The 14,628-nt window shown below is 36.6% G+C and overlaps 1 protein-coding gene across 1 annotated transcript in view; it reads right to left on the bottom strand.

Annotated features, from left to right (window-relative positions):
* Nucleotides 1–2,622: 2,622 nt before the first annotated feature.
* WWC1 (WW and C2 domain containing 1) overlaps nucleotides 2,623–14,628 on the bottom strand; it is a 98,967-nt gene continuing 86,961 nt past the window's right edge. The window contains exons 19-23 of the mRNA XM_007424803.4: nucleotides 13,129–13,293; nucleotides 9,939–10,031; nucleotides 8,952–9,182; nucleotides 6,986–7,107; nucleotides 2,623–6,157 (exon numbers count right to left, since the gene is read on the bottom strand). Of these exons, the coding sequence (XP_007424865.1) occupies nucleotides 6,091–6,157; nucleotides 6,986–7,107; nucleotides 8,952–9,182; nucleotides 9,939–10,031; nucleotides 13,129–13,293 (678 nt within the window). The 3' untranslated portion in view covers nucleotides 2,623–6,090. The remainder of the gene's footprint in view (nucleotides 6,158–6,985; nucleotides 7,108–8,951; nucleotides 9,183–9,938; nucleotides 10,032–13,128; nucleotides 13,294–14,628) is intronic.

Below are 14,628 nucleotides of genomic sequence, written 5' to 3'. Positions count from 1 at the left end.
GGGAGGCTGCGTTGACGCCTGGCTCAAAGGATGAGATCTTGAGTAAAGAAGCGACCTGGACTGGAAGTTAATTACGGGAAAGTGTAATGGCGCGCTTGTCTAGGACGCTGGGACAAACCATGTGAAACACAACTAAGTCTTGTAGGAAACAATGGCCAGGGCGATTCAGGAACTTGAACCTGCCCAGCATCTGTTGCTTGAGGTAATTGGTTCACTCTGTCTAATGGTACAGTCAGACATTTACTTCTCCAATCAACTAAGAGCATGGGTTATCAAAGCAGATTTTCTGGCATACAGTCAGGTGACGGGAGAAAAAGACAGTTTTCACCGGCTACATTAGATTATTTTCAGTGTTGTCCAAACTTGGCCACTTTAAGATGAGTGGAGTGGACTTCAACTCCACTCAACTTTAAGATGAGCTGAGTGGACTTCAACTCCCAGAATTCCCCAGCCAGCATGGCTGGCTGGGGAATTCTGGGAGTTGAAGTCCATTCATCTTAAAATGGCCAAGTTTGGACGACACTGGATTATTTTCTTACCAGGGTTCTCAACATGGATGAGAAGAACCCAGTTATTATGGTTTTGCACCTACCAAACTCCCTGCAGTGCACTTTTTTGGGCGGGTGGGGGTAGATACCTTTAAGGAAATGTGTAAGTGAGCTTGCATGCTGCAAAGCAGAGCACAAACCTCAAGCATAACCTGTCTTTCCAACAATGGTTTTGGGTGGCACGTAGAAAATAAAATAGTGGTGTTTAAACCCAAGTGCTTTGTGTTGTTTGGCCACATCCATAATGTGTTGCTGAAATTCCAGATATGCCCACTCATCCTCAAAATTTGCATACTCATTTTAGTGCAAGGGATCTATCCGTGTAGCAGTAAAATATTTCACAGAATTTTTGGATAAATGTGCAAGTATTTGTCCCCGTGCTGTAGTGCCAACAACAACAAATCAGCATAATATTGTTACAGAGGAAAAAGCCTAGTCACAATAGTAAAGCTATCGTTGAATGAGTCACATAGGGGACAAGATATTGTGAGCAGCTGGGAAGGCAAGCAGTGGGCAGAGGATCCTTTCTTACATAATGCTCCACTGTTGACAGTTGCAGCGCTTCAGACATCATTTAGAAGTAAATAGATGCAAAATTTGACTTCGATCTTCTCCACCATTCCTGGGAAATAAATAATTCTTTCCATTACTAGTTTGTTATTTTGTTAAAAATCTTGAAGATATACAGTACTTATTTTCTTACTGACACTTCTCCAAGCATACTTTCCCTATTACCCACATGGAAACAGTTCAGAATTCATAATATTGAGCAGCATCAGAACTTGTATTAGGACAATAAATGTAAGGCTGACCTTGAATTGGCTCCATTGGTCGTCTTAAAGTCTAAGGCTTTTTATATAAATGCTATGCTGTTAGGTACTATTTCATGAATGTCTTATGTATTCACTTTTACTCTGTAATGATAAAATATCTGACAAGGCTCTTTCGTTCATTTATGCCTGAACTGGGGCTCAGCTTCCAAAGTGGTTTAACCCTACCTTACAATTCCTTCCCCGTTTCTGTTGGGTTCCCACTACATGCTGCATTAGACTACAATTGTGTAAATAAGGCAAGATGTAAAAGCAGAAACTTGAGACTAAGAATTTTGCCTAGCATTATACCCCATGCTGTAGTGCCAAAAAAAGAAAAAAGAAAAAAAGAAAAAATCAGCATAGTATCATTACAGAGGAGTAAGCCTAGTCACAATACTAAAGCTATCATTTGAATGAGTCACATAGGGGACAAGATACTGCAAGCAGCTGGGAAGGCAAGCAGTGGGCAGAGGATCCTTTCTTACATAATGCTCCGCTGTTGACCGTTGCAGAGCTTTGGCAAGAATAAACTAGTAGTTTCATTTTAAAGTTATAGTGAACTAGGGATAAATGTATTGAAGTTTCTGAGTAATGCCTGAAATTTAACACAGAAAACTACAATGAAATATCCTTGAATTTTCAGTGTACAAACAATATATTCACATTGACAGTCTCAACAGCTTGCATTTTTGTGTAAATGGAAGTTGTGCGATAGTTCAGGTAACAGATTAGATCAGTCTTCCACAGGACACTCTAAGTGCAATAGATTTGGAGGTTAGAATGAGGGAAGGTCTTAGATGAAAGAATGAGGGATGGGTTTATGTGCACATTTCAACTAGATGTGAATAAGGAGACAGGTTCATTCTTCAGCTCATTATTTTGGAAACCACATAAAATCCATAATGCAAGAACTTGCCTTAAGATTGGCTGGTGTGGTTCTTCCGGGCTGTGTGGCCGTGTTCTGGAAGTTTTGTTTCCTAACGTTTCGCCAGCATCTGTGACCGGCATCTTCAGAGGGCAGGAGCACAGATGCCGGTCACAGAGTGCAGGAGCACAGAACCACACCAGCCATCATATGCCGGCCGTGAAAGCCTTCGACAATACATTGCCTTAAGATTCCTTCTCCCTAGGAAAACTGCAATCAGGGAAACTGTAAAAGAAACACCTAAAGTGCTAATCCAAGTGCCTTTTTATGTGACTCAAGGAATAGGTATGTTTCTTGATGATTCTAATAATTCAGTTCTCCTTTATTTGTAGATGAATGCTGAACTGTGCAATGTATTTCCTGATCACATCTCCATGAACAGCAAACATGTCAACATAATGTTGTATGCAAATATCAAATAAAAATTATTAGGATACTAGAGCAACTTTCCTATATAGAAAGATTACAGAGACTTTTTAAAATCTTGAAGCAAAGGCTAGTTGAGGAACCACCATTAGACAGTGATAAGGTGTAAATAAAACTGATGTAAAATCACACATTGTATGGAAATTGTGCATTTAGATTTTTTTTTCTCTTTCTCACAAAATGTTAACTCTCAGGATTATCCAGCGGAACTAAATATAGGGACATTCTGGTATAATAAAGGATGTACTACTTTACACAATTCAAGGAGATAATCTATCTGTGTAGTTGCTAGGAGTCAGCAACAATGTGATGGCATGTAATCAACTTTACACAATACATAGTTAATCTGGAAGCTGGAGGAACAGGCTATCAACTGTGGTTTTTTAAGGCTGTTTACTATTTTACAAGCAGCATGCTTTCACTGCCAACTGCGAGGAAGCCATAGTGGAAAAAAGTTATTGTTCTCCTATTCATGTTTCAGTGCTTTTTTTACTGAATCTGGTTGGCCACTGTATAGCATAGAATGTTGAAATAGATGGGATTTTGGTTTGATCCAGCAGGATCTTCTTATATTCAGACACTTTTTTTTTTAAGCGAAGTAATAGTTTTCATCTCTTTTCAGGACACTAAATTCATATCTGTTATTAACCCAATAATGTATTCTTCTTCAGCCTGTGTGACTTTCAGTTCCCAGAATTCCCCCCAAATGTGGCCATTGCTAAGAATTCTGGGAGTTGAAGTCTGCACACCTAGAGAGCTCTCAGGCTGGGGAAGGCTGCAAAAATACGGGTGCAATATAACCCTCAGGCCATTGTGCTTTCTTTAAAGTTGTAAAACTGTATTTTTTGTTTCAATCCATGAAGATCAATAAACTTGAAATCCAGTCAGAATACGTTTTGGAGAACATGTGGGAAAAAACCAGTGAAAAACATTTAGAATAAAGTTCTCAAATAAGTATATGTGCAGACTAAACTCTCAAGAAAAACAAGCCTATTTTTTTTAAAAAAAAAACATTGTTCTTAATCACAATTGTTAGCTTCCATCATTTCATGGATCTGAAAAAAATCCATATTTATCTATATCTTTATATGAACGGATATATTCTGAATCATCTTTATATACATACAAAAGACATAGAGATTAGGTAGGTTAATTTCTATCTATAACAATTTTAATGTTAATCCTAACAAAATTTAAAATATATAAATTCAATCATTTAGTGGTTGCTTATTCCAGTGTTTATACATGAAAAAACAAATATATACATCTCAGGAAACTTCCAGTTTTAAACCCCTTGTCAGTTTTACTCCTGAAGGTGCATCTTGGTTTGTGGACCTTTAAGGCCTTTGTATTCCAGTGTCCATTATTCTCTGTTCTTAAATTGGCAACAATTAGAGACATGGGTTAGTGTAAAATGCTGGCTGTTGTAGGAAGATACGAAGATAAGGTATTTCAGTTATATTCCAAATAGACCCAACTCCATATGGATCTCAAACTCCCACACCTCCTTGCTTCTTGTCACAAAGGAAACAATCAAATTGGAATGTATTAATGTTTCTTCAAATGCAATATCAAAAAACAATAGACTGTGGATCTAGGGAAGTGGATGGTGTTAATATAAGATGACCTTCCTATCCCGTCCTCCAACAAATAACCTCACCAAAAGCTTCTTTCAGGGATTAAGGCATTCTCCTGAATCAAGAAGGCTGTGATTCACAGGCTGAAAAAAAAGAGGATATTACCAAAAAACAAAAACAAAAAAACCTGACAGAAGTTCTTTCTGCAACTGAATTCTCCTTCTTGGATAGTGCCTCTGCCCAATTTTTAAAACAATACCTGATTGTCTAGAGAAATTTTTCAGCAGGCTGCTTGAGAAGGAGAGGACAGAAAAGCCAGCTTCTACTTTCCTCACTCCCTTCACACACTGGTGTTTCTAGACTGAAGTCATTAAAAATAATTGATAATCAGCAGTTACTAATTATTAAAAATAGGACAGACTGATATTTTCATTGTTTTTTTTCCCCTGAAGTGACCGGAAAAGGTATGCATCTCAGTCTGTTGACACCTTGTTCCATAACATACCATTCTAGGCTCTACATCTATGCATGTGCATGTGTGCAAATGTTTATGGATGGGCACATCAAAATCAAAGTGCAGAGCAGAGTGCTTGGTGTGCACACAAAACAACACAAGTATTAAAATAAACAAACTGGGAAGAAATATACAAATACTACAAACAATCTGATTCATCTGGCCTATAAACATGATTACAGCTTTTTTCAACCAAGGTTTTGTTGTAGGCTGTTTAGTAAAGGTAAAATTCTTCTGGAAACTGTCCGTGTAGTTTTCTCAGCAGGCGCGTGGCAGTGGCTTGCTGCCGCTGATGTCTTCTGGGATGTTGTTTTGAATATCTGAATGGGTGCTCTCAACAGTAATCAGAGGAAAGCCTTTCTGAATTAAGTACTCCATTCACTGAAGAATGGGGAGACATTGCTAGATTTTTTTTTAAAATGTAGTTTTGTAAAAAAGACACAGAAGGCATTTGTAGATTTTAAGATAAAATTACAGGCAAAAGATTTGGTTTTAGGAGCCCCATTTGGTTGCTGCTCTTTGTAAACTGACAGGATTACATAAGGATTGTTTGCTAAAAGAAATGCAAATGATTTTAAGATACAGATAGCTTTTTTTTTTAAATAGCTGCTGGCTCCTGATTTTTTTTTCAAGCCACATATGGAGCCATGGCTATATGTTTCCTGCAACTCTCTCTTTATCACAGAATTCAAAGGGCTTTTGAAATTGTTACAGGATAACTGCATAATGGAATGAAGTAACAATCTCCAGATTAAAGTGCAGCAGGCATTTGAACTCCACACCCATTTTTATGACCTAGGTGGAAATGGAAGTGTTTTACAGCTCCCAGAGCACTCCTTTGCAACTCTTGAAATGGCTTCTTTTATCCTTTATTTGATATAAAAATATTTAAATTAGTAAAACCTGGTTATTTAAGAGTTGGGGTCCTGTTTCTAGAATTGTATGTCAGATGCTTTTTCAGATTCAAAATTTATTGCAGCAAAACCTGTCTTTAAAAAAGCAGAGCTGTACAAAATGTCAAAATGTAATATTATTTAAATAGCATTTTGAGCTATATTGGTTCATTTTTAAAAATCTTTCAAAAATACATTGCTAAATATACAAACTATATGATAATGTAATTTTAATGCTGGCATTTGCAATGGAAAAAAAAAGGAAGCTAAAAATCTGGACTTAGAACTGATAAAGCCATCATTGTACTAACAATGATAATATGATATAAATAAACTTCAGTGAAACGACATATACTTTTCGGAAGTGGTTGAAGAACAAAATACTTAAATAGACATTAAACATCATCTGCTGAGAGAGCTGGAATATTTATCCTAGGTCGTGTGAAAAACGCCATCTTCTCTCTACAAAAGAACAGAAACATCAATTATTACTGTAATTAAGAATTAAAAGATTTCAGCACTCAAAATCTGAAAATAAAATCTACCTATGTTTAACAATGTACAACTTTACAACATAACTTGGAATTTAAAACCACTCTGGATAAAAAAAAGGAGAGTATTGTATAATCTTGATAATTATAAATATATTACAGCATAAGCTTCCACAGACCATTGTGGCATCATAATTATTATAATTATTAAACAAGTGGTACTGTATCATAATTATCAATATATTTTATGTTTTTCATTTTCACCTGACCTCAACTCTTTTACCCTAATAATATGATGCATCTACTGAAATGGACTAATGCCATAAAAGTTAAATGTCATAAAACCAATAACATTAAAGGTGCCTTAAAACTCTTATTTTTCATGTAGCAAACTGTAATAGTTATTGCTCTGATCCTTTGGAGACAGTAATTTAAAAATGAAATATAAAGAGTTCAATACCATAAATATGACTGTTAACTTGCACAATAAATATTTTAGCAAAGCCCAGTCATTTTCATTTACACAATGAAGCGTTTACATGTAGGTTATTTCAAAGAAAGCTATTTAACTGTTGAGACAGTGCCATGCCACTGCCAGAAAAGGATATGCTTGTTACAAAATACCATAAAAATCTATCAGAAGATTATTTATTTATTTATTTATTTTTCAAATTTAGTCACTGCCCATCTCATTCAGTGAGTGAGATGATGCAAATATGTTTCAAATATTAGTGAAAATAAGTGAACCTATAGAAAAACAGAAAATATTTTGAAAGGATGTGCAATATATTTTTCTTACCTGAATGACTGCACCTCTAGTGGTTCCTTTCGGGTCTGCCCTCGTAACCTATGCACATCTTTAGCAACTGCCCTCATCATTTTATCAGCCTTCTGTTCGCACTTACATCCAGCCTTTTCGGTCTGAAAAATGAGGAATGGAACTATTTATTCAAGTAGGAGTGCAACAGATTCTTTCCTAATCTGACACATCTGTGTAAGATTAAAAGTAGTTCATTTCCATGTCTGATGTAGGACGGAAGGTAAAACATATCTATTTGCAATCACAAACCACAGAAATGATACAAAGATTAAAGATGTATAAATTACTTCATTGCTGCTGCTGCTGCTCCTACCACCTATTTTTTTTGGGGGGGGAGACAAATAAGTGTATTCCTGTGAAATGTACTATTATCAAATAGTCAACAGATTAATTCTGACCATTAGGTAAAAAGCTAATGTACATCTTTATCTTGTTTGTGCCTACAGTAATGAGCTATGTTTTATTTGGGGAAAATATTTATTTGGACAGTTCATAGAGAATCAGGTACAATCTGCAAACTGACATAATAAACATTAACTGAAAGTAAAGGGGAAAGAAGGTGAAATATAAAAATTAGAACTGGGGTAGAAGTCAATACGTTGTGAATTAATAACCTATCATTTAAATCTTGCAAAAATACATCACTTTTCTCCAAGAACAAGAACTGATGACAGATGTATTTAAACTAGGAGTTAAGAATACTGTTAGAATATTTGTTATGAAGAATACTTGCTTTCCAGTCCTGCAGAAAACAGAACGTGCATATTTACTCCTATATGTAATATATGTATTATACCCTATGTATATTATAGAGTAATCCTATGAACATTGGAATATACATTAATAGTTTATATTGCAACTGGGTGTTATGTATAATGAAACTTTGATTTAATGGATTAATTGGTGCATGTGGGTGATCATTATTCACAAATATCCACTAAATATGAAAGTATGTTGTCATGGCAATTTACATAATTTCTGTGATGCAAATGGCACAAATTACATCACTTGCATCAATTTATATCATTTGCACAAATGACTTAAAATGATGTGAAAAATATTTGCATGATTTATGTAATTTCATCATCATGCAAGTGATGAAAATCACCATGGAAATTTGGACTGTTGCACACAAAGTCGGTTGTATCAAGGCGGATTACATCAAGATTTCACACTATATACAGATATCTGTATTAGCTAGCAACATTATTTCTCATTATTTTAAAAATCCATTTAATTTTTTCAGTATCTAAAGTTCATGTTTTGAGCAATAGCAATATCTCAAGGTAGACTTTATTATATATTTGTATTTTGTTAAGAAAACAATAGTTCATTTCAAAGTACTAAATACAAAAGAGGGCAGGTTTTAGGTGCATGACAGCTGTACTTTTGGGGTTAGGGTTAGGGAATTATTATCAGAGTGCAGAGAGATGACATTAGTGTGCGATTGCATTATTGAAGTGGGCAGGACTGTTTTTCCTCCTGCTTTTCTCCTCTTTGAGGGAGAAAAGATTAATACACCCAATGTCTTCTGCTACTTGCCTGAAATTGTCATGTCAGTGATTTGCCACTCAGTGGAATCCCAGTTGGCTACAGACTGCAAATTCAAAATTTATGTGGCCCCCTGACTTAGTCACTTCATATTTGATAGCTGCCAGGAATCTTTGTCATATAACTGCCATGGTTTGATATCATTAAGATTCTGAGGAAATATGGCATTAGTGTGGGACAGACTGCCTTGCGCAGAAGGCAGAATGTGGACAACTTGCAAGTCTAACTAACCATAAGAGTCATATACTATTTTAAGTCCCATTAAAATAAGGTGGGCTTGGAACACTGTCTAGAAGAACCAATTAGAAGAGGGTTTTTTTTTGAAGTTTTGGATCATACTGTCAACTGGAGAATTGGATAATAAAAACCATTTTTTAGCCTTAAGAATACTTGCCTGTTTTTCTACCAGTCTCATTAACATCCTGAATTGCTCATTCTCATCTATGCATCTGGGTAACTCTTTTTCTCCTTGACTTTGAGCTTGCTCTAACTGTTCCTTCAGCTGTTTGAGGACAGAAATCTCCTGCAGCAACTGACTATGCCAGGTCTTTGATGCCTGCAGGTCTAATTCCAAGTCGAGAGAGGTACGGATCAAACGCTCAGGTCCAAAAGTTTTAACAGAAGACTGAAAAAAAGAACAACATAATTTAAATATATTAAAATTCCAACTTGGTGTCAATACCTAGGCAACCTTGTCTGATCTCACAAAGCTAAACAGACCAGACCAGATAGGACCCTGCCAGGAAATATGGTTGAAATAACATCCTGGAAGAAGGCTATTGCAAATCCTTTCCAGACTGTTGCCAAAAATTCCTATGTGGCTATCAAGAGTCAAGCTCGGTTCAAAGGAAACTTTACCCTTTTTATATCAATCTCTTTATAATAAACTTTACCTTTTATAATTATAAACTTTATCCTTTATAAAGTTTATCTCACAATGTAAGTAGTTTTCTTAATGAAAAATCCTTCAAACATCCACAATCTACAATAACTTCCTAGTAGTATCAGATATTTGCAACAGATTTTTTTACATAGTAATAGAAACTGCAAATTATATAAAGCCTTCACTGACAGGAAACCATAGATATACCATTCTTACCTTGTGAAAAATCTAAAAAGCCACCTTATTTTTACATCACAATTATTTGCCATTACTTTCAATTTATACTGCTTTAAATAAGTAACAATTCTTATTGTGATTTTATAATATGGAAGTTTTACTTAATTTAATCACCATTGTATTTATACCGCCTGAAGCTCTCAGTATATAAAAAAATACTGTTCATTAGTCTTATAAACTAACCAACTGATTAGCTAACTAAAACCAAACATAAGAAAACATTAAAATAAAAACAGGACAATATATAAGAATATTGTTTACCCTTTTCATTCTGACACTTCGTCTCTCAACAGCATTCCGAACAAAAGGTGGTTTCTTAGATAGTGTTGAACTATCACTATCACTACGATTAAGCTGAAAAAAAAGAAAAAGAAAAAAAGAAAAATTCACTGGTGGTAGATATTTTCTCATCTATCTTTAGGAGCTTATTTCATTGGAAGAAAAATAAACTAGTTTTATTTATTTATTATAAAATTTATACACTGCCTCAATCCAACTGGCCTCTAGGTGATGTACAATATACAGTATATTATAGAATACAATACAATACATCCTCTTCCTCTCATTTTAATTTTAGTTCCTGCTCTTAACAATTTTCCTTGCTCTTCTCCTCCTACTCTCCCTACTTCACAGACCAACCAGGGCAGCAACTGCTCACACCACTTTACTTCTGTACCCCAGCGATCTTTTCTAGTATAGTCCTATCCACACCTGCAGATTTTGACTTTGGACGCAGCATCTGATCTTCTAACTCATCTGGCCCATCCAACTGTGATGCTACTTTCTAGCTTCCAGCAGTATCTCTGATCTTTTCAACATAGTGAATCTCTGTTGGTGGGGATGGGGGCATATATATGTTCTTTCATCCCTCCTTTCTGTGCTCACCTGGGTCTCTTCCTCCAGCTTTTCCCACTTCTCCAGTTCCCCCCCCCTCTCTTTCACACCACAGCTTACCAATCCATCTTTGACAACACAAATAACTATGGGCACATGACTTTCACATGTTCAGCACCCCAGCTGCCATTTCGGGTTACATGTTGATTTAATTGGACCCATGGCCTTTAGGTTTAAATCAACAGAATGTGGGGTACCAATATAGCTATAAATAGCTAAAACAAAATTTTAAAACAATCTGCCTCAGGGTAGAAAAATGTGAGAAATACAGGAACAATGCAGTTTATGTTCAGGGGCAGGCTAATAAGGAAGCTGTAGCTCAGGAGTCTAACATATGCTTTACACACTCAGGGAATTAGTTGTTTTCTCTTCCCTTTCAGCAAAAGGTTCTAAGTTGCTTATTTCACTGTAAATGGCACAAAAGCAGAATGGTTCTTCATAGGGCAGGAAAGATGACAGTCTTATGACTTGCAATTTCCTCTCAGTGAAAGAGTTCAGAAATTGCACTGTTTTTGCTCTCTGGTAGTGAAAATTGAGTAATTTGGGCAGTGGTGGTGGGAAGAGTGCCACACATGTTCTCCCAGACACAAATATGATTCCATATACCCACTCGCAATGTGATTTCAAAGGACTTACGGCTGCAAGTTAGACCAATGGCTGCAAGTGACCAACCTAATTATTCTAATGAAATATACATTTTAAAGAAATCTGCCTCTCGGTAGAAAACTTTTAAATTTCAGGTATTCATTCATAGCAAAATCAGCTCAAATACTGTAAGTTTAAAAATTTTATTCTTTATGTGACTACACCATGGAACAAAAAGACTGCCTCTTTGAGTTTTTCTTCTTGTTGTAAACCTGGGCAGAGCTGCTCACTCATGGTATGTTTATTCCAAATGCCTTTTAGATATTTAAGGTGCCAAGTGATGCATTCCAAAGAAAGAAGCAGTTTCATAGCTATTGAACGTATCAGACAAACAGCATTTAAGTTTTAGCGCTGCATTTTTTTCTATTGTATGCCAGATAGGTAAATAAACTGAGATACATTGAAGGATTTTATTCATTTCTTGTTCACTGTACTGAACTATTCATTTATCACGCCATGCCTGGATACCTTGTCATGTGTCATTTATTCTGTGGATTGATGCCAGAAGGCCTACTTTGGAAAAACAACAAGGTGATAAAATTTAGATGTTTAGCCTATTGTTTAGAGTTCAATTTGCAGCTCATCAGAGAGAAAATGGATAGCTGGAAATCCTGATGGTGTCTGAATTTGGAAGCAATAACTTAATTTATTTAACATATTTATATGCCACTGCAGTAAAAAATGACCCTCAGTGGCTCACATAAAAAAGACCTCTTGTGCTCCTTCAGCAATTGATGTGCAGAAGGAACCACACTTCTTTCAGCAGAGCCAGCCCGTCCTTCATGAAAGGAACTTCCTGACAGTGTTTTCCGTCTTTGGTTCTCAGGCTAAGGCTAAAGAGAGTTTATTTATAGTCCTTCCTGATCCTGTCTCCTGGCACTAATTAATTATAAATAAGCATTTAATCAAAAAGGCCAACCCACACAAACATAGCTGCAATGCACCAGACTCATTCATGCTTGGCTGCGTTATAGGCTGCACTTGAAATCACAGTGATTTTTACTTTCATATTTCCCTTATCTTTCTCCTTTCTTTCTATAAATGTCACCACACTTTATTCATAATTGAGCAGCAGTAAAACTGGCAGACTATACAGCTTGGAAGAAAACAATATGGTAACATTTATGGATGAATAACTACATCTAAATTCTAGTGGTGGTGGGCAATTAGGACCTTTAGAATTTTTGCCACATGTGGGTTATGGTTTGTCAGACGGACTTACGTTGTAATATACATAATACTAACAAGCAACACATTCTTCACTGGCATTTACTGGATAGCCACAGAACTATTTAAACTGTGAGCGTAGACCCAAAACCTGGGAGGGCTCTAATGAGCAAGCACAGCAGAAAATGGAAGTTGGGACTGAAACATCCCCTGAGTTAAAGGCATTTCTATTCACATGAACTTTAAATTCTTGCAAATTCAAAAAGCTGTGCATGTGTGTATGTGTGGGTGTGAGTATGTGTGAGAGAGATGAGTTTGGAAGAGAAAACAAAACATTTTTCACTGTTAAAAAGTGTTTTTAACAACACTTATGTAACACGTCTTTTGAATTTGAGAGAGTTTAAATAATTCTGTCAAGGGAAACTGAAATTTTATGAAAGAATATCCTAATAACTTCTCACACACATCTGGGTGGGGCAGCCTTAATGTTTTCCACTTTCATTTGAATTACTTGCTTAGCCTGTCATGAGTTGGTCTGTCAAAGAATTTAATGATATTCAAAGAGCATTTTCATCTACTGAAAATCCAGATTATTTTTCCTAAACTCATATCCAAAAAGTATCTGGGGGGACTCCAGGAAATAAAATGCTCTTAATAAAGTGTGCATTGTTAACTAAGTTAACTATTAGTAGTCTATGGAGGAAGGAGAACGAAGAAATAAATACATGAATTCTGTTTTCCTTACCCGGCATACATACTGGCTTTGTGGTCCTGGAGAAAAAGTTTTGGAGCGGATGATAGTGCTGCCTCTAACAAAGGGTGTTTGTAAAGGATTAGGTGTTCTTTTATCTTTTGGACGAACTACTGCAGATGATTGCATAAGACTATCTGTGTTGGTCTCTTTATCCACCTGGAAGTCAAAAATATGTCAATGTAGTTTTCCTTCCTGAAGTACTTTCAGCCTGACTACTTTGCAGCTGTAAGAATGTTAGACCAAGGGAATTGTACAATGTTTCTCTTCAATGCTTATGCTATATATAAAAATAGAGAGCAACACAATGAGTTCTTCTGCACAACCCATTAAGTATGGACTAGCAGTGCTCCAGCAAATTGATTTATAGTGCATGAACATCCTCAGCTCACCCCCATCCCACTGTCAAGGCAGCATTTAGCTGTGTTTTCCTGTTCTGCTTCTAAAGTGGTATTTTCCAACTTCTGCCAGAACAAGCTGTGCAATGTGGTCCATTTGTAATGCCTTGTTTTGAGGTAGGTTTAAAGGTAAGGATCTGCCCGGCTCCCACTGGCCACCTGAGGCTGCTGTTGGCACACCTACATCCCACCAACGGTTTTCAGGGCTATGTGCTCTCCCATTGTGCTAAGGGATCATCTCTCTCACCTCTCTTGGCAACCCTGACAAACCTGGCCACAGATCTCTGGCTGCCAACATTTGGAGGAATGGCAGGAGAAGTGTGTTTATGTCATGGAGGAATGTGGTTCTTTAGCCAGCTGTAGGAGGAAGCAGCCCTTCAGCATCACCCCCAAGAGTAACGAGAGAGAAGGCTTGTTTTCCTCCTTTTCTCTTAACCTTGCTTTGACTGCCATCTGTGACAAGTGAAGTCAAGGGGGAGAAGAAGAGGGGATCAGGTTTCTTCTCTCCCCCAACTTCCACTGCCACACTTGGCAGGATCGTGGAAGAGAGAACAATGGAGAATCCATTGGTCCCCGTTCTCCAAAACCACAGAGTAATCACTCAGTGGGATGAAACAACTGACAGCCTGAAACTGGTGGATCTTCTGTTGCCAATAACTGCCATCAAATAAGCTGTTCCCACAGCCTGAGTTTCTTTTCCCCACTTCTCAGGTGGACAGAATGCTTATTCTGCTTCATTGCTAAGGCAAAATAGAGATTGGAAGGGTGCCATATTTTTCTGCTGAGTAACCACACTTTAGTGCTCTCCTACTGAAAAGCCAGTGGTGTATTCTATACATGTATACATTCTTCTAAAGTGTATTTGAAGAGGAGTAAACACTTTCATCTGCATTAACAAACTAATGTATTAATAAGCAAATCAATTTCAATATTTCAATGACTAATTATCTTGGGTTTGATTTTGGCCTACATAATTTAGTTACTCTGGAAACGGGTTCTATTGCCAGCCAGTTTTTGAATGTGGAATCTATTATGCATAAGCAAGTACCACTAAGTAGCTCGTAAGTGAAAAGCTTATTCTGTGCAACTAATGATA

The sequence above is a fragment of the Python bivittatus genome, unplaced genomic scaffold, assembly GCF_059951505.1.
Source record: "Python bivittatus isolate LINGU-HERP-01145 unplaced genomic scaffold, Pbiv_v1 ctg000080_np1212, whole genome shotgun sequence".
NCBI lineage: Eukaryota > Metazoa > Chordata > Lepidosauria > Squamata > Pythonidae > Python > Python bivittatus.
The sequence above is the reverse complement of the archived record's forward strand: the minus strand, read 5'-3'. Positions and strand labels throughout refer to the sequence as shown.